We start from the raw sequence: 24,691 nt of genomic DNA, 5'->3' as shown, positions 1-24,691 counted from the left end.
AGGGATTCCCTGGTGACTCAGTGGTAAAGAATCTGCTTGCAATGCAAGAGACGCAGGAGATGCAGGTTTGATCCCTGGGTTGGGAAGATCCCCTAGAGGAGGAAACGGCAACCCAGTCCAGTATTCTCGCTGGAAATATGCCATGGACAGAGGAGCCTCACAGGCTACAGTCCATGGGGTCACAAAGAGTAGGACATGACTGAGGAACTGAGCACACACACACAAAACATGAACCATCAAGAAAATGGTACATATCCCACATTGAAGGTCAGGAAGGGCGGCGGTGAGGAGATACCCCTCGTCCAAGGTAAGGAGCAATGGCTGCACTTTGCTGGAGCATCCATGAAGAGATACCCCACGCCCAAGGTAAGAGAAACCCAAATAAGATGGTAGGTGTTGCAAGAGGGCATCAGAGGGCAAACACACTGAAACCATACTCACAGAAAACTAGTCAATCTAATCACACTAGGACCACAGCCTTGTCTAACTCAATGAAACTAAGCCATGCCCATGGGGCAACCCAAGACAGGTGGGTCATGGTGGAGAAGTCTGACAGAATGTGGTCCACTGGAGAAGGGAATGGCAAACCACTTCAGTATTCTTGCCTTGAGAACCCCATGAACAGTATGAAAAGGCAAAATGATAGGATACTGAAAGAGAAACTCCCCAGGTCAGTAGGTGCCCAATATGCTACTGGAGATCAGTGGAGAAATAACTCCAGAAAGAACAAAGCGATGGAGCCAAAGCAAAAACAATACCCAGCTGTGGATGTGACTGGTGATAGAAGCAAGGTCCGATGCTGTAAAGAGCAATATTGCATAGGAACCTGGAATGTCAGGTCCATGAATCAAGGCAAATTGGAAGTGGTCAAACAAGAGATGGCAAGAGTGAATGTCAACATTCTAGGAATCAGCGAACTGAAATGGACTGGAATGGGTGAATTTAACTCAGATGACCATTATATCTACTACTGCGGGCAGGAATCCCTCAGAAGAAATGAAGTGGCCATCATGGTCAACAAAAGAGTCCAAAATGCAGTACTTGGATGCAATCTCAAAAACGACAGAATGATCTCTGTTCGTTTCCAAGGCAAACCATTCAATATCACAGTAATCCAAGTCTATGCCCCAACCAGTAACGCTGATGAAGCTGAAGCTGAACGGTTCGATGAAGACCTACAAGACCTTTTAGAACTAACACCCAAAAAAGATGTCCTTTTCATTATAGGGGACTGGAATGCAAAAGTAGGAAGTCAAGAAACACCTGGAGTAACAGGCAAATTTGGCCTTGGAATACGGAATGAAGCAGGGCAAAGACTAATAGAGTTTTGCCAAGAAAATGCACTGGTCATAACAAACACCCTCTTCCAACAACACAAGAGAAGACTCTACATGTGGACATCACCAGATGTTCAACACCAAAATCAGATTGATTATATTCTTTGCAGCCAAAGATGGAGAAGCTCTATACAGTCAGCAAAAACAAGACTGGGAGCTGACTGTGGCTCAGATCATGAACTCCTTATTGCCAAATTCAGACTGAAATTGAAGAAAGTAGGGAAAACCACTAGACCATTCAGGTATGACCTAAATCAAATCCCTTATGATTATACAGTGGAAGTGAGAAATAGATTTAAGGGCCTAGATCTGATAGATAGAGTGCCTGATGAACTATGGAATGAGGTTTGTGACATTGTACAGAACAGGGATCAAGACCATTCCCATAGAAGAGAAATGCAAAAAAGCAAAATGGCTGTCTGGGGAGGCCTTACAAATAGCTGTGAAAAGAAGAGAAGCGAAAAGCAAAGGAGAAAAGGAAAGATATAAGCATCTGAATGCAGAGTTCCAAAGAATAGCAAGAAGAGATAAGAAAGCCTTCTTCAGCGATCAATGAAAAGAAATAGAGGAAAACAACAGAATGGGAAAGACTAGGGATCTCTTCAAGAAAATCAGAGATACCAAAGGAACATTTCATGCAAAGATGGGCTCGATAAAGGACAGAAATGGTATGGACCTAACAGAAGCAGAAGATATTAAGAAGAGATGGCAAGAATACACAGAAGAACTGTACAAAAAAGATCTTCACAACCCAGATAATCACGATGGTGTGATCACTCACCTAGAGCCAGACATCCTGGAATGTGAAGTCCAGTGGGCCTTAGAAAGCATCACTACGAACAAAGCTAGTGGAGGTGATGGAATTCCAGTTGAGCTATTCCAAATCCTGAAAGATGATGCTGTGAAAGTGCTGCACTCAATATGCCAGCAAATTTGGAAAACTCATCAGTGGCCACAGGACTGGAAAAGGTCAGTTTTCATTCCAATCCCAAAGAAAGGCAATGCCAAAGAATGCTCAAACTACCGCACAATTGCACTCATCTCAAACGCTAGTAAAGTCATGCTCAAAATTCTCCAAGCCAGGCTTCAGCAATATGTGAACCGTGAACTTCCTGATGTTCAAGCTGGTTTTAGAAAAGGCAGAGGAACCAGAGATCAAATTGCCAACATCCTCTGGATCATAGAAAAAGCAAGAGAGTTCCAGAAAAACATCTATTTCTGCTTTATTGACTATGCCAAAGCCTTTGACTGTGTGGATCACAATAAACTGTGGAAAATTCTGAAAGAGATGGGAATACCAGACCACCTGATCTGCCTCTTGAGAAATTTGTATGCAGGTCAGGAAGCAACAGTTAGAACTGGACATGGAACAACAGACTGGTTCCAAATAGGAAAAGGAGTTCGTCAAGGCTGTATATTGTCACCCTGTTTATTTAACTTATATGCAGAGTACATCATGAGAAATGCTGGACTGGAAAAAACACAAACTGGAATCAAGATTGCCGGGAGAAATATCAATAACCTCAGATATGCAGATGACACCACCCTTATGGCAGAACGTGAAGAGGAACTAAAAAGCCTCTTGATGAAAGTGAAAGTGGAGAGTGAAAAAGTTGGCTTAAAGCTCAACATTCAGAAAATGAAGATCATGGCATCCGGTCCCACCACTTCATGGGAAATAGATGGGGTAACAGTGGAAACAGTGTCAGACTTTATTTTTCTGGGCTCCAAAATCACTGCAGATGGTGACTGCAGCCATGAAATTAAAAGACGCTTACTCCTTGGAAGGAAAGTTATGACCAACCTAGATAGCCTATTCAAAAGCAGAGACATTACTTTGCCAACAAAGGTTCGTCTAGTCAAGGCTATGGTTTTTCCTGTGGTCATGTATGGATGTGAGAGTTGGACTGTGAAGAAGGCTGAGCGCCAAAGAATTGATGCTTTTGAACTGTGGTGTTGGAGAAGACTCTTGAGAGTCCCTTGGACTGCAAGGAGATCCAACCAGTCCATTCTGAAGGAGATCAGCCCTGGGATTTCTTTGGAAGGAATGATGCTAAAGCTGAAACTCCAGTACTTTGGCCACCTCATGCGAAGAGTTGACTCATTGGAAAAGACTCCGATGCTGGGAGGGATTGGGGGCAGGAGGAGAAGGGGATGACAAAGGATGAGATGGCTGGATGGCATCACTGACTCGATGGACTTGAGTCTGAGTGAACTCCGGGAGTTGGTGATGGACAGGGAGGCCTGGCGTGCTGTGATTCATGGGGTCGTAAAGAGTCGGACACGCCTGAGCGACTGATCTGATCTCATCTTACTACAGTAAAATTAAGACATTCTGTTCATCAGAAGACATCATGAAGAAAGTGCAAGGGTGGGGGGGCTTCCTTGGTGGCTCAGTGAGTGGTAAGGAATCTGCCTGCAATGCAGGAAACTTGGGTCTGATCCCTGGGTTGGGAAGAGCCCCTGGAGAAGGGAAAGGCTACCCATCCTAGTATCCTGGTCTGGAGAATCTCACAAATAAATCACTATTTACCCAGTCCAGTATTCTGGCCTGGAGAATTCCATGGACTGTATAGTCCATGGAGTCATAAAGAGTCAGACATGACTGAGTGCCTTTCACTTCACTTCATCCACTATTTATCTATGGAGAATCCCATGGATAAATCACTAAGATGAAGATAAGCAATCCATAGAAAAATGGGAAGATTGGTGTGAGCAGGTATTTTATTGAAGAGGAAACTCAATGGCAGAGCTGAAAACATATATACTGTAAGAACTTCCTGTAATTGCATTAACAAAGCACAATAAACTGAAGTGTTAGTTGCTCAGTTGTGTCCAACTCTTTGCAACCCCATGAACTATAGACCGCCAGGCTCCTCTGTCCATGAAATTCTCTAGGCCAGAATACTGGAGTGGGTTGCCATTCCCTTCTGCAGGGGATCTTCCCAACACAGAGATTGAACCTGGGTCTCACACACTGCAGGCAGATTCTTTAGTGTTTGAGCCATCACAGAAGCCTGGACATGAATTTGCGGGGGACACTATTCAACCCAGTATATGCTAAGTTGCTTCAGTCGTGTCAGACTCTTTGCAACCCTATGGATTGTAGCCGGCCAGGCTTCATCTGTTCATGGGATTCTCCAGGCAAGAAAACTGGAGTGGGTTGCCATTTCCTGTTCCAGAGGATCTTCCTGACCCAGGGATTGAACTTGTGTCTCTTACGTCTCCTGCTTTGGCTGGTGGGTTCTTTACCACTAGCACCACCTGGGAAGCCCATTCAACCCAGTGTATATACCCTATGACCTGAGATACACACACACACACACACACACACACACCCCTATGGAAATACACATACATGTGCACCATTAGGCAAATATATGTTTGCAGCAACACTAGCTGTGGTAGCTAAAGTGGGAAAATACTCAAATATCCCTCAACAGAAGGGCTCAATGACTGGCAGAATATCTGTCCAGAGGAACAGCAGTCATGTGGCTATTAGGCAATGACTCACATTAACCTCCCAATTTTGAGCACAGAATCTAGACACAAATATAATACTGAATAATTCCACTTATACAAAGTCCCAATGAAGACAAAACAAAACCATTGTATTGAGAGATGCCTGCTTATCTGGTTCCATGGTCAGGATGTCTGTCCAAACTCATATATTGAAATCTAATGCCCTAATGGTATTTATTAGGAGGTGGGGGCCTGGGAGAGGTGCTCAGGTCATGAGCTCATGAAGGTGAAGTCCTCAAGATGGGATGAGTGTCTTCATCAAAGAGGCTCCAGTTTCTTCAGTCCTCCTACCCAGTGAGGATACAATGAGAAGTCTGCAACCTGGGAAGAAGACCCTCCCCCACGCTGATGGTACCTTGATCTCTGACGGCAAGCCTTGGTGAGCAATAAACTTTCGCTGTTTCTAAGTGCCACTGTCCGTGACACTTTGTCCCAGCACCCCAAACAGGCTGATACAATTGGTAAAGTTATGAAAAGCCAAGAGATGACCCCAAAAATCAGGTGCATGCTCACTGGTGGAAGGGAGAAGGAAGTGATGGGAGGGGGATGAGGATGTAGACATTTGAATTCTCGACTTGGGCGATGCCAAGGCAAAGTTTGCTTTGCTAAGTCATTGAGCTGGACATCTGGATTTCTCAACTTTTCTTTTTCAGTCACACAAGGACTGTGTGGGGGAAAGCAAGCCTGGGAGGACTGTGTGACGCCTGGGTGAGCGGGCTCAGGGTGTGGACTCCACTTTGCGGAGCACTCCAGGTGACAGGGGCTGCAGGAGTGAGGTGGTGGCCCCCTTCACCTGTCTCACAGCAAGTACAGCATGGAGCTCAGGGTTTTGTAAGCAACGTTCCATTGCCGAGTCACTTGTGGTGAGGGTGCTGAAAGATTCCCACAGGGGGCCTGTGGGTCTCCTGATACCCTGACCCTGCCACTTGCAGTGTGTCTCCTGGCCGGCAATGGGCAAGGAGGGGTGCTCCTAAACGGAAGGAGACGGAATCATTGTGAACAAGAGGACCGTCGACCATGGCCCCGGAGACATCTTGCATCTGTAGGTCATTAAGAGCCTCCCGGCAAACCAAGGGACAGTAAGAAGCACCAGCATCTGCCAAGGGAAGAGGAAAACCAGGCATTGGCTTTACTCCATGAGGATGCTCTGATGCTCCCTGTGTCCCCTGTGTGGGTCTATGAGCAGAATGATGCCATTTTGTCAAGCTCAAGTATCAGCAGACTGAGCACAAGACTGTTCAGGGGGGCATCCTGAAGTGGTCAACCTCTAAGAGAAAAAGGAATGATAAACAGCAAACTTAGGCTAGCAATTACTTCCAGGGGGCAGGGAGGGGCAGGAGAAAGGGATTTGGGGAGAACAATTTTTGCCCAGGACCTGGCAGCACTCTGTGAAGTCTGGGGCGGGTGATGGGGGCTCCTTTTATTATCTATTTCACATGCAATAATGTGATGTGTGTAACGTAAAGGTGATGCGTGTCTACACAACATAGGTAATCCACGCAGCACACAGATATTACACTGATTTGGCGATGTGTCCAATACTGTATTAAAAGAAGACACAGGGATGGTGAGGGCCCAGGTGGGTTTTCATGAATAAATGCTTTCACCCCCAAAACGAAGCCACAGACAGAAGGTACTCATGGGTGCTGTCAATATTTATTGAAGGACTCAGCTTAGATGTCACCTTGCGGTTGAAGCAGACTTAGGTGTGCCCCCTCTGTGTGCCTCCCTCCTGGCCCTGTGTGTCTCCCTTTTGAACATCCATCACCCTGGGCTGGGACCCCTCATGTCCCGTCTCCTGCAGATCAGATTGGGAACTTGAGGGGCAGAGTCTGAGTCCGACTCAGTGCCCGGCCCACAGCCACTGCTTCCAGAGGATTACCACTCCAGGGACCTGTGGGAACTGAGCAAAGAAGAAAAGCATCTGTGGGCCTCTGTAATGACGGGGAGCAGGAGACTGCTGGCCCACAAGGTCACACCTTTTGAGAAAATCTTTCCCTTCAAACTTGGACTTCAGTGATGCTGTGATGCCCTGTTTGGGCGCGGGGGGGGGATCCCTGTTTTTTTTCCCTTGGGGCACCAGGCTGAGCAGGATTGACAGACCAGGGGGATGCAACTGAGCCACCGGGCAGAGAGCGAGAGCAAGGACAGGGAAGGACTCGAGCATGTGGACTCTGGTCTCTCCCTTCCCCATCTGCTGGCGACCCTGGCTCTGATCTCTCACTTCAGATGCTCCCAGGGCCCCGGCCACCACGCCACCTGCTCGAACATCAGCCCCACATCAGTGCTGAGGCAGCGACCTCTGCAGTCTCTCTGGCTTTTTCCTCTGCCTCTCCATCACCTGGTCCAGCCCCATCACCTTCCTCCCAGACAAGGGCAGCAGCCTCTTGCTGGTCTCTGCTGCCACTCTCCCCACCTCATCTGTTCTGCTTCCACAGCCAAATCAGCCCTTTTAAACACAACTTAGATCATGGCCCTAAGCCTTCCAACCTCTCCTGGTCTTCTGGGGACACAGTGAGCTCCAGCAAAAACCTCTCCCTGAAGCTGACTCAGACGTTGCCACTGAGGGGCCCCACAAACAATCCAAAATTAACTGTCCCCAACTTACCTTATCTCCTAGTCCCCAACTCAGACGGATCCAAGAGCCACCTCCAGTCTCTGTCTTCCTCAACAATGGCAAGCCCACCTCCTTTCTTCAGTTCAACTGCCACTGTCATAGTTGAAGCCACATAGTTGAAGTGACAACCATGATTACAATCTCCTAAGCAGTTGATAAGTAGAGGTGATCAGTGGTCTGTCAGCTCTGTGGGGCTAGGAGGGGAGTCACATAGATTGAATTCTGCCAAGGAGATGGTATTTGAGGGGCAGGGATGGCAGCAGCAGTGGCTGGACACTGTCCTGATGTCCAGTCCCAAGTACCCACATCTTTGTAACCACAAACGGTGCTGCAAAAGCTCTCTTTATGTGCACTTGGCTGAGTATTTCTATTGAAAGTGAAAGTGAAGTCACTCAGTCGTGTCTGACTCTTTATGATCCCATGGACTGTAGCCTGCAAGGCTCCTCTGTCCATGGGATTTTCCAGGCAAGAACACTGGAGTGGGTTGCCATTTCCTTCTCCAGGGGATATTCCTGACCCAGGTATCAAACCCAGGTCTCCCACACTGCAGGCAGACTCTTCACCATCTGAGCCACCAGGGAAGCCCATTTCTATTGAATGGATCCCTAAGAGGGAAACCGCTTAGTTACAGGTCATACAGATTTCAGTTTGTTAGATGTTGCCAAATTATCCTCTAAAAACAGTTCGACCAGTTGATATTTTCACCACCGTGTAGGCAAGACTATTTCCCAACATCCTTGCTGGCAACGGGCATGATCAAACTTTTATCTCCCCATATTTTTTATTATGAAAAATTGCAAACATATAGTGTTTTAGTTTCCCAGGGCTGCTATAAGAGATTACCACAAACGGGCAGGCTTCAACCAACAGAAATTTATTCTCTCCCAGTTCTGGAGGCTAGAAGTCCAAAGTCAAGGTGTAAACAGGGCTGTGTTCCCTCTGAAAGCTCTAGGGAAGAATTTCTCCTTGTGTATTTGTTTCTGGTGGTTCCAGGAGCTCCTCAGTTTGTGGCTGCAAAACTCTGTCTCTACCATCGATTGGCCTTCCCTGTGTGTCTGTGTCAAAACTTCTCTCTTCTTAGGAGGATACTAGTCATTGGATTTAGGGCCCGCCCTACTCCAGCATGACCTTATTTGGATCACATCTGCAAAGATCTAATTTCCAAATGAAGTGACATTTACAAGTTCTGGATAGACATGAATTTTAGGGGGATACTCTTCAACCCAGTACATGTATCAATGTTAAAAAAAACAAAACAGCACCCATTTACTTACCCACTAGATTCCAATGGTCGCCAATATGAGAAATCAAAAATGGCACAGACAGAGACTTCCTCAGTGGTCCAGCAGTGGTCCAGAAGACTCCATGCTTCCAATGCAGGGGATTTGGGTTTGATCCCCGGTTGGGGAACTAATACACCACCTGCTGCATGGTATGGCAAAAAAAAAAAAAAAGAGGCATATAGCTAAAAAAACATGACATTTTGATTCCACTTTTTTGACTTAGTATGAATAGATTGCTAGATTTCTTTTTTTTATTTCTAGATTCTAATTAAAAAAATAGATGTGCAACAAGCAACAAAGGTTTACTGTATACCATAGGTAACTATAGTCAATATTTTGTCAATATCACTAATGGAATACCTATAATGGAAAATTATCTGAAATATCTATAATGGAAAATAACCTAACAATAATAGATGTGTCTATTATAAAAATAACATATGTGTATAAGAACCACGTAGCTGTGCACCTGAAACATTCTAAGTGTTTTGTATGTGCTTTTAAACACACACACAATATATATATATATATATATATATATTAAGAAAAAAAAAGAGGCACAGAGAAAGATGAAAGTCTCCCAATTCATTTGAGGTGGTGTCTCACATCTTCTGGCTCTAGTTGTCTCTTTCCTCTCCTGAAGGCAAACTTCGAGAAAGGAACAATCAATGCTGCGTCTCCACTTCCTCACAATGACATCACTTTTAGCAAACTGGTGTTGCGAAGTACAAGAAAGTGTTCTGTCTTCATCTTACCTGCTTCCTGGTAGCAGTCGAGACTGACGTTGTTAATCATGGCGTCCTTGAAACTTCCCAGGGTTTTCCCCCTCCTCCTTGATGCTCCTCTCTGATCTCTCTTCTGATCCTCCTCCCTGCCCCTAGCAAGTGCTGGTGTTTCTCTGGACGCTCTCCTGGGCATCCTCTTCTTTCCTTACCTGTATAAGGGAGGGTCCAACTGCGGGAAAAAGAAAGCCCTCTTGCTATTCTAAGCATTCAGTTCAGTCGCTCAGTCGGGTCCGATTCTTTGCGACCCCATGGACTGCAGCACGCCAGGCCTCCCTATCCATCACCAACTCCCGGAGTTTACTCAAACTCATGTCCATCGAGTCGGTGATGCCATCCAACCATCTCATCCTCTGTCGTCCCCTTCTCCTCCCGCCTTCAGTCTTTCCCAGCATCAGGGTCTTTTCCAAAGGACTCAGTTCTTCGCATCAGGTGGCCAAATAACTGACTCATTGGAAAAGACCCTGATGCTTAAGTTTTAAAACAGGGAGACGGTAAGCCGTGAGTGCGGGACAAGCGGAGCCCAACCCGCCCAGTACCTTCTGCTGGGTCCCACCCACCAGCATCCGCAGATTGGCAGGCGCGCTGTGGGAACCAAAGGAGCTCTGCCCCGCCCCCTTAACCATTTGTAGCGTGCGCGCCCGGAGAGACGTACAGCCAACCAGCGAAAAGGAGCAGCTGTGAGTGACAGCCACATCGTTCAATCACCTGAGAGTCTGGAGAGCCGTCTTGCGCCCGGACCAATGGCAGCTCAAGGCGGACTTTGGGCGGGGGCGTCGGTCACCTGATCCGCGGCGGCCGCGGTGGGTCCTGGCAGTACAGGCCGAGAGGTTATGATGGCGGCGACCGCGGCGGCTCAGGTGCGGGCGGGGACGCGGTGGGCTCCAGCGCTCTGCCGGATGCCATGGCTGCCGCTGATGCTGGTGGCGGCGGCAGCGGCGACGTCGGAGCAGCAGGTGCCGCTGGTGCTGTGGTCGAGTGACCGGTGAGCGGGGCGGGCTGCGCTGCGCGCCGCGGCGGTTGAGGGGCCCTAGCTCGACTCCGGAGCTGTCCTTGGCGGGGGCGGTGAGGCCCAGGGGGGGCTGTCCCTTGTTCGGAGGCCTGTAGCAAGGGCGCTGGCTCTGGGCCCCAGGCATCAAGCTGGGAGCCCACGGGCTTCGGATCTCAAGCCCCCGCTTGATAGCACCTCTCTATCCCCTGCCAGAGGCCTGTGGGCTCCTGCGGCCGACACCCACGAGGGCCATATCACCAGCGACATGCAGCTCTCCACCTACTTAGACCCCGCCCTGGAGCTGGGCCCCCGAAATGTGCTGCTGTTCCTGCAGGACAAGGTGCGCCTTCCCCAACCCTCTCTCCCTACGTCATTCAGGAGACAGCCCCCTCTCCCCCAGGACACTGAGGCCCATTCCCCGAGGGAAGCTGCAGTGACCTTGTCCAAACTGCAGAGAGGTGTGGTTCCTTCCTTAGGAAGGCCTGCGGGAGAATGTTCAGTGGGAATGGTGTGTGCCTGCTAAGTCGCTTCAGTCGTGTCTGATTCTTTGCTACTCTATGGGCTAATAGCCCGCCAGGCTCCTCTGTCCATGGGATTCTCTAGGCAAGAATACTGGAGTGGGTTGCCATGCCCTCCTCCAGGGGATCTTCCAAACCCCACTGATCAAACCTGGGTCTCCTGCATTGGCAGGCAGATTCTTCACAGTCTGAGCCACCAGGGATGCTCCTAGTCAAGAACAGTGGAGTGGGTTGCCATGCCTTCCTCCAAGGGATCTTCCCCACTCAGGGATAGAACCCACATCTCTTTAGGACACCTGGATTGGCGGGCGTTTTTTTTTTTTTTTTTTTAAACACTAGTGCCACCTGGGAAGACAAACAGCTAGCAGAGGATGGTTTCCATCCGTCTACCTCTGGGTTATGGGCACAACACCCTTCCACTGAGCCACTCAGCTGAGCATGGGAATGGTGAGGGCCCAGAAATGGCACCCACTTGATTGGGGGAAATAAGGGGTCAGAGGCCAGATGCTGATTGAGTACCAAACCCTTACCTGACTCACAACAAGGCAAGGATGATGAACCCTGTTTACAGATGAGAAGCCCAAGGATGGCAAGTGACTTGCCCAAGGTCACATAGCTATTGGGTGGCAGAGTTGTGATTCTGACTGTAATGATCGTAAGACAGAATGGAAGAATGATTGATCGCTTACTGAGTGCTTCATTCATACTAGCTGAGCTGATGTCATTATCTTGGTTTTACTGCCTAAGGAGCTAAGGGTTGTAGGATCAGCTGAAGTTCCATGGCTTGTGCAAGTCCCAGGTTATTCCAGCCTGAGTCTGTTGGACACCCCTCCCCCACTGTGATTTTGTGCTCATACCCAGCACACTGTTTACCCTCCCATCTGGGCATTTCTGGCCCTAAAGCAGGTATGCAGACCACAAGAAGATTCTAGGGCAGTGTAGGATTAGTGTTTGTGAGATTATTGAGCTTCTGCTTGTCTCTTCCTCATTGGTGGCCTGTTCGGGTCATTCCCTTTGTGGTCTTGCTCTGTGGGCAGAGGGTGGTAGCTGTGCTGGCCTGTAGTCCTTCCAGGAGGTGGTGAATAATGTAGTCAGACTGGAACTCAGTTCCAGTTCTATTGCTTACTGGCCTTTGGACATGTGAAATACTCTGCAAATACCAGTTTCCACATCTGTAAAAAGACACCACTGACATCAGAGGGCAGTGAGGAGCAATTCTGATAGTCCATGTAAAAGATCTGGCTGGCGCCCCCCCCACCCCCATCTGATGGCATTCACTCATTCATTCATTTGTCAAATATAGACTACCTACTCTGTGACAGGTATTGATTAAGTGCTGGGGACATAGCAATGAGCAGAATCACCCAAGCCCCTACTCCGAAGCAGCTAACACTCTTGTGAGGGTGAGAGGTTTACGTAAATGCTAAGTTGGTATGATATAACGTCAGCACTATAGTCCTTAGATAAGAAGGAAGCAGACTTGGGGACAGAGTGACTGGCAATGCTGTGTAACATAAAGAGGGAGCAGGCAAGTGCTCGCTGAGGAGGTGGTATTGAAGCAGAGATGTAAGCGGAGGTAGAGATGGAGCCATGTGGCTGGGGGAGGAAGGTATGCATTCCTGGCAGAGCAGCAGGTGCAAAGGGTGAGCCTGTGGAAGAGCTGGTGTGGCTGGAGTACAGTGAGTGAGAGAAAGGCTTAGGAGATGGTCAGTTGAGGAGCCTGGAGATGAGGGGGAAAGGGGTTGGTCGCAGTTCTAAAATGTGGCAGGAAGTCTTGGGTGATTTCGAACAGGGAGTGCACACAGGCTTTCTGAATGATAGCCTCGGCACCAGAGAGGCTCAGGATTCCTGCCCAGAAGGGCAAGGAGGCTGGGCAGGTGTGTATACTAAACACGATGACATCAGGGAAGCTGATTAAGATCACCTCTGGGCCTCCCTGGGAAAATACAGAGGAAGCTGGGAGTTGGAACGGAGGGCGAAAGTTGAAGGACATCCATAGGTTGTGGAGATTAGAAGGATGGGGGTCAGGGTGATTGTGGTCCAGAGTGCTCAGAAGCCTTCTGTGGTTGGTCCAGTGTGTTCTGAGATCTTCACCTCTGTCCCCTTCCACCAAAACTGGGGCGGGGAGGGGGGATTTCTCACCCTCCTTTGCAAAGGGTCCTGTGCAGACTGGACAAAGGCGGCTCCAGCTGTTGCAGCTGGCATGTAGGTTCTCTTTTTACTGGGCCTTCCGCCCCGGGGGCATGCAATCAGTGTTCTTAGCTGCTCCCAGCCCCCTCCCCACAGCTTCCCTCTTCTGTCCGAAGTTCCTCTTATCTCCAGGCAGGCCGTTGACTCTTACTCCTGAGGTTATCATGAGTCAGCTGCCCACACATTTTCTCCCAACCCCGTGACTGCCTTCCTTGTCTTCTTGCCCTGCTGAGAGGGTTGCTGGCGGAAAGAAAGAGAACCTTCCACACCCCTACCCCTAAAATGCACCCTCATGCTGCAGATCAAACCTGCCTCTAAATGAGATGTTGCTGGCCCTGCAGAAATGCCCAGGGCCAGTGTCTGCCCCCTGCCCTGGCCCCACATCTGTCCAACCTTCTGAGGCTGTTTCCCTCCCTTTTACTAGCTGAGCATTGAGGACTTCACAGCATATGGTGGCGTGTTTGGAAACAAGCAAGACAGCGCCTTTTCTAACCTGGAGGTAAGAGTCTACACCCAGCCGGTGACCCTGGAGGCCACCCCGTGCCTCCCTCCACCAGCATAATAGGAACTATCCCCTCAGGAACCAGAGACGTTGGCTTGATGGGGAAAGGCCAAGTGTTAGGGCCAGGAGTGTGGTGTGTTTTGTTTCTTACCTGGAGTGAGACCCGGTGTAGGTGTGGCTTGCTACCGAGGTCTGGGTAGCTGGCCGACCCTGGTCCCGTGGCCCCTTGCTAACTCATCTGCCTGTCTCCCCCCTGTTCCCAGAACGCCCTGGACCTGGCCCCCTCCTCTCTGGTGCTTCCTGCTGTTGACTGGTACGCGATCAGCACTCTGACCACTTACCTGCAGGAGAAGCTCGGGGCCAGCCCCCTGCACGTGGACTTGGCCACTCTCCAGGAACTGAAGCTCAATGCCAGCATCCCGGCCTTGCTGCTCATCCGCCTGCCCTACACAGCCAGGTATGGCTGGGCCTCTAGCCTCAGGGCCCAAGTTCTGGGGGCACAACTCTGTCCAGCCAAGCCGTCCTCCATTTAGCACCCTGAGGCCCTCCCAGAAGGCGTCTGTCTGGCCAGAAGAGGCAGGAAGGCCCTCCAGCCGGGTTGGGACTCAGGAGTCAGTGCCCAGCATCAAGCTAGGCCTCTCAGGCCTCCTGAGATGAGCCAGGCATGGGCCTCGCTAGCAGGGAACCAGCCTGCCTAGTGGGGACTGTTCATGGAGAGGTGGCAGGGACGTGACTGGGACTCTGGAGCTGGGGGAGAAGGCACAGGGGATTCCAGGCAGGGCCGCGAGGTGAGCAGAGGTCCTGGGAGGGGGGACTCGTGGTGGTGAGTGTGGCTCTTGGAGGCCCAGCTCGAGTGTTCTAAGTGGCGGGGCTATACCAGGGAATGCCAGGGCCTGGAGGGGCTTCAGGAGGCAGCCCAATGAGTGGCAGAGAGCCATCAGGATTTGGGCAGCTCGAACTTTATGTCTCTTCCCTAGCTCGGGTCTGATGGCACCGAAGGAAGTCCTCATGGGCAATGGTGAGTGGGGTCGGGGAAGGTGCACGGTTTCCATCTTTATCCAGCCCTTGGCCATGCGGAGCTGGCCCAGGTTCCTCAGCCCCTCTCCATTCCCAGGGGGCCTGGCTGCTTCTCCGAGCCCCTGGCAACTGGGCAAGATCCCTAGGCCTCGGCCCAAGCGTTGGATGCCCAGGGGCCTCCTCAGCACAGCCTGGAGCCAACTTCCACCCAGACAGCCTGCACCCTAGGGTCTGGGGGTTTAACACGCCAGCACTGTTTCAAACACCTGTTCTGAGAACTTGTCTCCCTTGCACTAGAGAGGACAGTTCTTCCTCCCAGAAAGGTCACCGGAAACTTGCCATGCTGGATTTGGTGTTTTCGGTAGCTGTCTGTCTTTCCTCTGTCCACGTGGGGGAGGCGGTGACTGGGGCCATGGTATCCCAGGGGAGGCCAGAAGCGGGGGGGATGATGAGAAGTGGCTGTTGAAACGGAAAATGCTACTGGGGGTTGATGGGAGCCGGCTCTTGGAGGGGCTCGGTGTCCCACATGGGGACATACTGGTTGCTAGGGTGAGAAGGGCTTCACAGTGGAGACATCTAGGGGTGCCCGCCTCCACAAGGTGATCTCACAGAGCGCCATCCAGAGAAGGCGCCCAGAGAGGGCATAGAAGGGTACAGCCTGCCTCTCCTGGCTTCTGCTGGGTACAGTGGCTGCGAGGGGCTGCCTCTGACCTGCGTTTCTGTTCTCCCCCTGGCCCCTCAGATGAGGTCATTGGGCAGGTGCTGAGCACACTCAAGTCAGAAGACATCCCCTACACGGCGGCCCTCACGGCGGTCCGCCCTTCTAGGGTACGTGCCCATGCCCAGGGCTCCAGGAGGTGTGGTCGGGGAGCCTGGAGGGGGGCTGGTTCCTCTGGGCAGGTGTAGGGGTGGGGGGCATGGATGAGCCACAAAGTCAAGCAACCACTGCCCATCTCACCCCATTAGCCTTATGGGCTGGCATTTTCGGACATGAAGTCCAAGTGTTCTGAAGTTGCAAAGATTAGCAATGTCACAGAGGCTTAGGGGAAAGCTGCTCAAAGGAAGCTTTTGCATATGAGCATCACTGGTGGGACCAGAGATGGTGCTCAGTGGGGAGAGGAAGGGCAGGCTATCTGGTTCAGGGCTCGCCCCAAGGGCTGTTGAGAGAAGGTTTTGTGGGCTCTTGTCTGCAGGTGGCCCGCGATGTAGCCATGGTGACTGGGGGGCTGGGTCGCCAGCTGTTGCAGAGAACGGTGGTGCCGCCTACAATGAATGTCCCCGTGAGTTACAATGACAGTTACGACACCCGGATCCTCTTCTGGGCCCAAAACTTCTCAGTGGCATACGGGGAGCACTGGGAGGACCTGACCTCCCGCACCTTTGGGGTCCAGGACCTCAACCTGACTGGCTCCTTCTGGAACGACTCCGTTGCCAGGTGAGGGCAAAGTGCGTGCCCCTGCCTGGGTCTGTGTTGGGGGGCGTTCAGCGTGAAGACGCAGGTGGTGGTGTAGGGTGGGGCTGCTGCTCAGAGCTCTGCCTGCTCATGCCTTCTCATCCTTAGCTGGGGCCTTGGTTGTTAACAGTTCCTAATCACCCTGGATCCCAGTGCCACCCCCTTGGGCAGCCTCATGGCCCAGCCTGAGCACCTTAAGCAACTCCAAGAGGGAGTCTGGGGGTTCAGGGAACCCAGAGGAAGGAGCCCTCAGCTGGAGGTGGGGCACCTGTGTGCTACCCGGCTCCTGACTTGGAAAGGGATGGGGCCTCAGGTCTCCTATCTGTCAAGCTAGGGTGCTGGTTCTTTAGGTGGCTCTGCGGGAGGACCTGGTGCAGCTCAGGTAGAAGGAGACCTGAGGGCCTTGCTCAGAAGTGTTTTCAAGGCCATTCCAGAGTCTGAAAACCCCTCTTCCTCTGCAGGCTGGTGCTGACATATGACTCACTCTTTGGGACCATGGTGACATTCAAGTGAGTCTGAGAGGCAGGGGCAGGTGGGCTGCTGTGGCTCCAGCCTCTCCAGCTGCCTGACCCCGCTCCGCGGCGCACCCCCCCCCCCCAGGTTCATTCTGGCTAACAGCTACTACTCAGTGTCTGCCCGGCACTGGTTTACCTTGGAGAACCTGGAAATCCACAGCAACGGCTCCGTCGCCTACTTCAATGCCTCCCAGGTCACGGGGCCCAGCATTTATTCCTTCCACTGTGAGCATGTCAGCAGTGAAAACGAGGATGGCAACCTCCTTGTGCCTGACACGCAGCCCTCTCTTTGGCAGATGACTTTTCGGGACTTCCAGGTAGGAAGGGAGGAGGGACTGTGCCTGACAGTGGGGGAGCCCTGGCTGGAGGAGGGGTTCGGGGGGAGCAGAGGCCTGTGAAGGGTTTCTGGGTCCTTTCAGGTTTGGGCCTGGGAATGTAGTCCCATCCCCTTGCTGCTCTCTTCCCACCAGCTGGGGAACACTTACCTGGCCTCTCTGGGTGGGGCCATTCGGTGCTTTCTGTCCCTCAGATCCAGGCCTTCAATGTGACAGACAAGAAGTTCTCCTATGCTAGCGACTGTGCAGGCTTCTTCTCCCCGGGTATCTGGATGGGGTTGCTCACCTCCTTGTTCATGCTGTTCATCTTCACCTATGGCCTGCACATGATCCTCAGCCTCAAGACCATGGATCGCTTCGACGACCACAAGGGCCCCACCATCACTTTGACCCAGATCGTGTGATTCCACACCTGCGGGGGGGGGGGGGTTGAGGGCGTGGCTGGGGTCCAGGTTGTCACCTCCCCATCAGAGGCCCACTGGGCAGGAAGGCTTCTCCCTCTTCCGCCATCCCACGACTCCCTGGCTCCCCCTAGCTTGTCAGGCTACCTGTTCAGCCTGCTGAGGGTCTTCCCTGGGCTGTCCACTCCCCACCACATCTCTCTCCACAAGGTGTATATATTTCTGCATAGACAGTAGACAGATCTCCCAGGCTTGATCATTATAAAGGTAGGGGCCGTTAGTTCTACAAAATCCACCCCGCTTCTCCTTATTTATTCTCATTTCTCCACTTTTGCTCCTTGCTGTTGATAGTGCTTTTGTGTAGCCAGTCCTCCCTTCCCAGGCTCTATGGGGTTCCTTGTAGCAGCCAGGAGCTGTTCCATTCCCTGAGTTTGGGGGGAGTGTGGAAGTACTATTTGTCTGTCCCGCTTAGCTGGCGTTATTGTTTTATTTTTTGGTGATGTGCTAACAATAAGGCGTACACTGGGGTTTATTCCTTTGGCCTAAGAAGGAAGGGACCTCCATGGCAGGTGGGCTGGGTGTGATCACGGGGTTTGGGACCTGTTCCTGTCGGGAGTACCCGGCAGGAGCCCCGGGGTGCTCGTGGTTTTCTTCCAAATAAAATAAAGACGGGTCGCCATGCTTGGGTTTCTTGTCACTCATTTCTGCGCTGGGCACAAGGGAGGATGCGCTTGGCTGAAGGCCGAGAGAGGAGGCCTGAGGATGGAGGGATGGAGGCTGCTTTTCCAGCGACCCAGCGGAGGCCGAGAGGGTCGTTCGCAAACTGGATTTCCCCCGGCCCCCGCCTTAGCGACTAGGGGAGGGCGGGGGCCTTCAGCGCCCGGGAGAGGGAGGCGGGGGAGACGGCCACGACAATAGTCGCCCCCACGTCCCCAGGGGCCCGCCTCGGGCTGCTGCAGCAGTGCGCACCCAGCCGGCGAGACCGCGCCGAGCTTCCCAGGGCGGGGCGCGCGAGGCTCCCGCGCACGGATCCCTGGCGGGTCTCAGCACCGTCTGCCAGGCCGCCCCGCCCCGCCCCGCCCCGCCTCACCGCCGTCTTTTCTAGGCCCTCGGCGAGGCGACGTGGCCAGCCGAATGGCGCGAGCGCTAGAGCCCGGGTCCCAGCAACCCTTCCCGAGAGGCAAGCGGGGACAGCAGGGCCCCTGGTCGGCGCAGCAGCGGCGGAGGGGAGGGGCCGGGACTCTTTGACGTGGCGGAGGGGTCGAGCGGCGCTGATGCGCCGCCATCTTTGGTCCACTGCGGCGGCGGCGGTGGCGGCGGCGGTGGCGGCTGTGGCGGAGGAGGAGGAGGAGCCGACGGGCGCTGACACCGAGGCCTGACCATGGACGAGGAATACGACGTGATTGTGCTGGGGACCGGACTCACCGTAAGTGCGGCCTCCGGGGTCCAGGGCGCCGCCTCTCTTTCTCCCTGGGATGCTGCAGCCCCCGGCCCCATCCTCCCATCAGTGCCTGCGCGGCGCTGTTCGGTCCCCAAAAAGACAGCCCCGTGCCCAACAACCGTGATGCGGCCTCCATCCCTGTCATGGCCGGTCTGCCAAGAAGCGGCCCCTTTTCTGGCTGTCTCTCTTGACCGATTCCCCGGGCCCGACCCCCGGCCCCTACCCAGGACCAACTTAACATCCCCTCTCATTTTGCGCTCATTCTGGCGGAGATGTGGTACAGGGACCTCCAGTCAGGTCGGGGCAGGGGGACTCGCCAGGGTGGGCTTTCATCCTGCCTCCCCAGGTTCTCAGGGGGCCCGAGGACCCAGGGAATGTTCCAGAAGGAGCCGCGGTGGGGACCGTGACCACATTCCCGCTACCCCACCCCGGTTTCCCATGGAGACCTCGGGGCTGAGGCGTATTTGTAGCCTTTGTCCTTGGGCTGGTGACAGTGACTGGTGAGGGTGTTTGCCCTCCCCCGAACCCTGTTGGACTGCTTCCCTGAGAGACGCCTCCCCCACAGTCGGGTGTGGAAGCCCCTACTGTGGCTGGGAAAGCTCAGGGTCAGGGGTTCCTCTTTGAGGAAAGCGGCCCAGGGTGGGGCCTGGGATTTCGGCACCATGCTAAGCCTTTCTTTACTTCCTTTTCGGGTCCTTTGCTTGTCCAGCTAGGCGATCCCTGTGTTTTTATCTGCCTTTTTGTGGGCTTCTACGTGGATAGGTGATTTTCTTGGCATCTTGGTTGCTTGAAGACCATCCATATGGCTGCTGGATATCCTTTTCCTTGTTCACCTTTTTACCCAGCAAGGTTATAAAAGGAAACCGTGGTCAAATGAAGGCGCCCCCCCCACCCAATTTCAGGCAGAGCGACCAGCCATAGATGCAAGGAGCTGTGTGTTGAGGCAGAGGCCCTTCAGGTTGACTCTCCCCTCAGGGTTGGAGTGGGGAACACGGTCAGGGCTGCTGGTGGGAATGTGGGCAGATGGGAGTGCAGTGAACATTGCCCCTCACTCAGGAATGTATCCTGTCGGGTATCATGTCTGTGAACGGGAAGAAGGTGCTGCACATGGACCGGAACCCCTACTATGGGGGCGAGAGCTCCTCCATCACCCCCCTGGAGGAGGTAGGCTGCTCCGGGCCTGGGCCTGTCCCTTGTTAACCTCTTGCATGGGGTGCTGAATGAAGCAGCTCCCCAGGTTTTCTGGGTGGGGGGCGGGGGCGGGAGGGGATTCCTTGAGATGCATCTTTCTGTCTCTCTCTTCCCCTTCCCCTGCCTGCAGCTGTATAAGCGTTTTCAGTTGCTGGAGGGGCCCCCTGAGACAATGGGCCGGGGCCGAGACTGGAACGTTGACTTGATCCCCAAATTCCTCATGGCCAATGGTGAGGGAGACGAAGGAGGTATTGTGGGGGGCAGGGTGATTGGGACAAGCAGAGAAGGGTCAGACTGCAGACCAGGGACAGACAGACCAGCTCGAGCTTGTGAAGGGAGCCATGCTGACCCTGTTGCCTTGCCCACACCACCCCGCAGGGCAGCTCGTGAAGATGCTACTGTATACAGAGGTGACACGCTACCTGGACTTCAAGGTGGTGGAGGGCAGCTTTGTCTACAAGGGGGGCAAGATCTACAAAGTACCATCTACTGAGACTGAAGCCTTGGCTTCCAGTGAGTGTGGGTCCCGTGAGCCAGGGAATCGAAGGGGGGGGTGGAAGAGGGGACAGCTATCGAGAGCAGGGTGGCCCTTGCTGCAGGTCATGTTTCTTGTGCAGTACCAAAAGCCCCTTGCTCTATCATCCCCCTGTGTGCACCCACTGGTTGCTAGGAGGGGAGTCCGAGTGTGAAGGGAATACGGTCTCCTGGACAGATTTCAGCTTTTGACAGGGGCTTCACCTAATCAGTGAAACATTCCCAATGTCAGAGCTGGGAGGGCCCTCAGAGGCTGTCCAGCCAGACTCACTGTTGGTACAGTTGAGGAAACAGGCCAATAAGCACAGAGGGGTTAATTGAAAATCACACAGTGGTCGGCAAGAGAACCCTGCTGGGAGTTAGGGCACCTGCTTGCTCTGCCTGCCTGGCAGGTGGAGAGGTTCACAGCCCGCACCTCAGTGGTGCTTTGCATGTGGCCCTCGCAGACCTGATGGGCATGTTTGAGAAACGGCGCTTCCGCAAGTTCCTGGTGTTCGTGGCAAACTTTGATGAGAACGACCCCAAGACCTTTGAGGGCGTCGACCCCCAGAACACCAGCATGCGTGACGTCTACCGGAAGTTTGACTTGGGCCAGGATGTCATTGACTTCACTGGCCATGCCCTGGCGCTCTACCGCACTGATGAGTGAGGGGAAACTGGCATGGCATATTACCCCTCAGCCGGCCCACACCCTGCCCTCCCCACTCCTGCCTGCTGCTCTCTTGGCTCACCCTGAGTACTTCCCGTACTCAGCTCTGGGCTCACTCACCTGTCACCTTTTCTGTCCCTTCCCTGCGTTTGACCCATGGTCTTTCCCAGGCCTGCAAGGGTGGGAAGGCTGGCCTGATGCCAGGGTGGGGTGCACTGGGCCTTCTGCTCTTGGAGCCTCTTCTGACCCTATTTCCCCCAGCTACCTGGACCAGCCATGTCTTGAGACCATCAACCGCATCAAGTTGTACAGCGAATCCCTGGCTCGGTATGGAAAGAGCCCGTATCTGTACCCACTCTATGGCCTTGGCGAGCTGCCCCAAGGCTTTGCAAGGTGAGGGCGTGGCTTCTGTTGGTTGGCAGTGGAGAAGGCTGAGGCCAACAATGGGAAGGGTCCCCTTGGGCATCTCCACTGTGTTTTGTTACTTTCCCACTGTGGGCTTAGTTTACTTCCCACCATCCTCGGGTGATGGCAGCCCAGTGGGACATTGAAGTGCAGAGATGAAGGACCACAGATAGGGCTCGTTTGGCTCCTAGCTGGAGTCAGATGGCACAAGGACTGGGCCTGTGGCCTTGAAACCTCCGGTCGGATTCTTCAGAGCCATTCATTCTATTCCCTGGGATGTTTCTCTGAGGAGCTACCCTCATAGTAGCCCTTTGCTCGAAATTTCTGGCATTAAGTGTAGAGAGGAGGGCCCCTTCCAGGTTCAGTCTTGAGGTCCTGGCAACAACAAAGCTTGGAAGAGCCCCCAGGTCTCCTGAGCTCTGCCTGCCTGAGGCCACCTTCTCCATGCCCTGTGCTGCCGGGCTGGTCCCCTTGTCTCCCAGGAGGCACCCTCATGGTTCCTCTCCCCACTGTAGATTGAGTGCCATCTACGGGGGGACGTACATGCTGAACAAACCAGTGGACGACATCATCATGGAGAATGGCAAGGTGGTGGGCGTGAAGTCCGAGGGCGAGGTGAGCCTTCCTGCTGCACAGGCGTGCTGGTCTGGGTGGGGCTCGGCCCATCCTTTGAGACCCTCTTCCCGGTCACCTTAGCTCTGCTGGGGCTCCTGCAACTCGGCCAGGCGCCTCAGCCCGGGGACCAGGGCTCCAGAGGAAGACGGTCGTCACTGCTGTCAGCAGACAGCTGTGGATGAGGGCCCAGCTTCCCGAGGTGTGGGAGGAGAATGTACGCTATGGGAGGGGTGATGATGACAGCTTTGGGGAGTGGCCCGCCTACCAGAGCTGCCAGCCCTCCCTGGGTGTCCTGGCCCTCAGACATGGAGTGGGGGTCAGATAGGGCCAAGGCCTTCTGGTGCTTTCACAGGTGGCCCGCTGCAAGCAGCTGATCTGTGACCCCAGCTATGTTCCTGACCGCGTGCGGAAGGCCGGCCAGGTTATCCGTATCATCTGCATCCTCAGCCACCCGATCAAGAACACCAACGATGCCAACTCCTGCCAAATCATCATCCCCCAGAACCAGGTCAACAGGAAGTCAGGTAGGCCAAGCCCCACATGACTTCCTCCAGTGTGTTCTCTTCTTTGGGGTAGCCCTGTCTCGCTGCCCCCCACCCCCAGCCCGGGGGCTGGCTCTCTGCTCAATCCCTCCATGGAAGAGCAGGGATCCACATCACGGTCCCCATGCCTTGAGGCCCTAGGGAGGGATGCTTCCTTTCCACGAGGGCGGCTGCTGGGATGTGGCCAGCTCTGCAGGGCTGGGGAGGGGCAGGAGGGCCCAAGTTGAGCTTGGCCCCCAGAAGCCTCCCACGTACCCCTGCTAATGGAGCCTTTCTTGTGGGCAGACATCTACGTGTGCATGATCTCCTATGCACACAATGTGGCCGCGCAGGGCAAGTACATTGCCATCGCCAGCACCACAGTGGAGACCACAGATCCCGAAAAGGAGGTTGAGCCGGCCCTGGAGCTGCTGGAGCCCATTGACCAGAAGTGAGGGGCTGAGGGGCTGGGGCTGGAGCTGGGGGGAGGAAGGGAGCCAGGGAGCTGGAGGACGGACATCAGGGAGGGCAAGGCTGATCCTGAGACTTGTTTCAGTCCCTCCATCTGCCCCTCAGGTTTGTGGCCATCAGTGACTTGTACGAGCCCATCGATGATGGTTCCGAGAGCCAGGTAAGCAGCTTGTCTTGGCCCTGGGTCCTGGCTGCTGGCCCAGGGCCCCTGCCCCACTCACCTCGGGCCCTGGGCGCTGGCTGTTTCCAGGTGTTCTGTTCCTGCTCCTACGATGCCACCACACACTTTGAGACAACCTGCAACGACATCAAAGACATCTACAAGCGCATGGCAGGCTCCGCCTTTGACTTTGAGAACATGAAGCGCAAACAGAATGATGTCTTTGGGGAAGCTGACCAGTGATGGCTGACCCCTAGCCCAGCCCCTGGTGCCCTCTCCCCCAACCTGTCTGTTCTCCCTGAAGGCTGGGGAGACGGGTGTGGCTGGGCGTCCCTGTTTCCAACATCTTCTGCTTCCCCTACCACATTCCTGTCATCCACCTCATTGATTCACTGACCAAATCCTTAACCTTAGTGATGGTTTGGGAGATGGGGCGGGGGGTTGGTTAGTATCCTCCTTCTTGGCCCTTCCTTATCCTGGGGAAAGGGGGTTCCTCTCCTTGTGTGTGTATCTTCCCCCCACCCCTAATTCTTCTGCTCTGTTTGGGAAGAACGTGGAGGAAAGCTGATTTCTGCCCCCATTGCTCTTACCCCTACTGTAGTGGCCTTTGGAGATGCCCCCTGCCTCCCCCCACCAACTCTAGTGTGTTGGAAAGAAGGGGCCCTCCCAGCACAAAGTTACATTCCTTTCCCTAGTCCATCCCCGTAATTTATTCTAATTTATTAACTTTGGCCCACCCTGTGTGAGAAAGGAGCCCTGTCCTCTGCAACCTCGCGGTGTGCCCTGGGGCTGTGGAACAGCTACCCTGGCCGGGCCTGCCTGACCCTGGCAACCCTGGCACAACTTGGGAAGGGAGAGGGCTTGGGTGTGGCCTCGTTGGAGGTTGATCTTGTTTTTGTTTCTTGTCTTTGTGTCCGCTGGTACTGGCTGAGAGAGAAATGACGTGTGAACAAAGCAGAAGGAGGTGGGAAAATGGATCCAAATCCCCTGTGCCCTGCCCACCCTATTCCTTCCCATTAGTGGTGGGAAATCCTTATCTTGCAAAGTGAATGTGTCCCTTTCCCCATCCTCTAGTGTATTTCACAGAAAACAAACTCTCCCAATAAAACTGTGTTGAAATCTGAGCCTAGATCTTTAGTTTTTTCTTCTCAAAGCTGTTTTCAGGCCAGGGCCTTGGCTCCCTGGGCTGCCCTGCTCTCTTGCACAGGCTTGGGACTACACGTCGTTTAGCTTTGTTCCCG

The 24,691-nt window shown here is 53.4% G+C and overlaps 2 protein-coding genes and 1 long non-coding RNA gene across 5 annotated transcripts; 2 read left to right on the top strand and 1 right to left on the bottom strand.

The window, feature by feature from the left end:
• Positions 1–6,508: 6,508 nt before the first annotated feature.
• LOC138986410 (uncharacterized) lies at positions 6,509–10,068 on the bottom strand. 3 transcript variants are annotated; one of them, XR_011463263.1, is made up of 4 exons: positions 9,515–10,068; positions 8,751–8,901; positions 7,468–7,670; positions 6,509–6,762 (listed from the first exon to the last, which is right to left on the bottom strand). It is a non-coding gene; the product is annotated as an uncharacterized lncRNA (long non-coding RNA). The 3 variants fall into 3 exon arrangements; XR_011463262.1 differs by having other exon boundaries at positions 7,468–7,620; XR_011463264.1 differs by having other exon boundaries at positions 7,468–7,569.
• A 259-nt stretch (positions 10,069–10,327) lies between these two features.
• Positions 10,328–18,144, top strand: ATP6AP1 (ATPase H+ transporting accessory protein 1). Its single transcript, XM_005910116.3, has 10 exons — positions 10,328–10,526; positions 10,746–10,872; positions 13,665–13,739; positions 14,006–14,199; positions 14,720–14,760; positions 15,502–15,587; positions 15,953–16,194; positions 16,674–16,721; positions 16,813–17,044; positions 17,257–18,144. The coding sequence occupies exons 1-10, from the start codon at positions 10,375–10,377 to the stop codon at positions 17,464–17,466; spliced, it is 1,407 nt and encodes a 468-aa protein (XP_005910178.2). The 5' UTR covers positions 10,328–10,374; the 3' UTR covers positions 17,467–18,144.
• Positions 18,145–18,730: 586 nt separating this feature from the next.
• Positions 18,731–24,574, top strand: GDI1 (GDP dissociation inhibitor 1). The gene is made up of 11 exons (XM_005910115.2): positions 18,731–18,889; positions 19,961–20,068; positions 20,226–20,325; positions 20,474–20,608; positions 21,076–21,274; positions 21,540–21,671; positions 22,199–22,298; positions 22,651–22,822; positions 23,126–23,270; positions 23,396–23,450; positions 23,541–24,574. Exons 1-11 carry the CDS (start codon positions 18,845–18,847, stop codon positions 23,691–23,693), a joined length of 1,344 nt encoding a protein of 447 aa, XP_005910177.1. The 5' UTR covers positions 18,731–18,844; the 3' UTR covers positions 23,694–24,574.
• Positions 24,575–24,691: the final 117 nt, after the last annotated feature.

This window comes from Bos mutus, chromosome X, assembly GCF_027580195.1.
Source record: "Bos mutus isolate GX-2022 chromosome X, NWIPB_WYAK_1.1, whole genome shotgun sequence".
Taxonomy (NCBI): Eukaryota; Metazoa; Chordata; class Mammalia; order Artiodactyla; family Bovidae; genus Bos; species Bos mutus.
This window is presented reverse-complemented; position numbering and strand designations above follow the sequence as displayed.

Bases quoted from the DNA above. Each gene is read 5' to 3' on its own strand.
- ATP6AP1 (XM_005910116.3), top strand. From the start codon at position 10,375: ATGATGGCGGCGACCGCGGCGGCTCAGGTGCGGGCGGGGACGCGGTGG. The intron at 15,588-15,952 runs GTACGTGCCCAT...TCTTGTCTGCAG, and splicing joins CGGCGGTCCGCCCTTCTAGG to GTGGCCCGCGATGTAGCCAT. The intron at 17,045-17,256 runs GTAGGAAGGGAG...TCTGTCCCTCAG, and splicing joins TGACTTTTCGGGACTTCCAG to ATCCAGGCCTTCAATGTGAC.
- GDI1 (XM_005910115.2), top strand. From the start codon at position 18,845: ATGGACGAGGAATACGACGTGATTGTGCTGGGGACCGGACTCACC. The intron at 20,609-21,075 runs GTGAGTGTGGGT...TGGCCCTCGCAG, and splicing joins GACTGAAGCCTTGGCTTCCA to ACCTGATGGGCATGTTTGAG. The intron at 21,672-22,198 runs GTGAGGGCGTGG...TCCCCACTGTAG, and splicing joins CTGCCCCAAGGCTTTGCAAG to ATTGAGTGCCATCTACGGGG.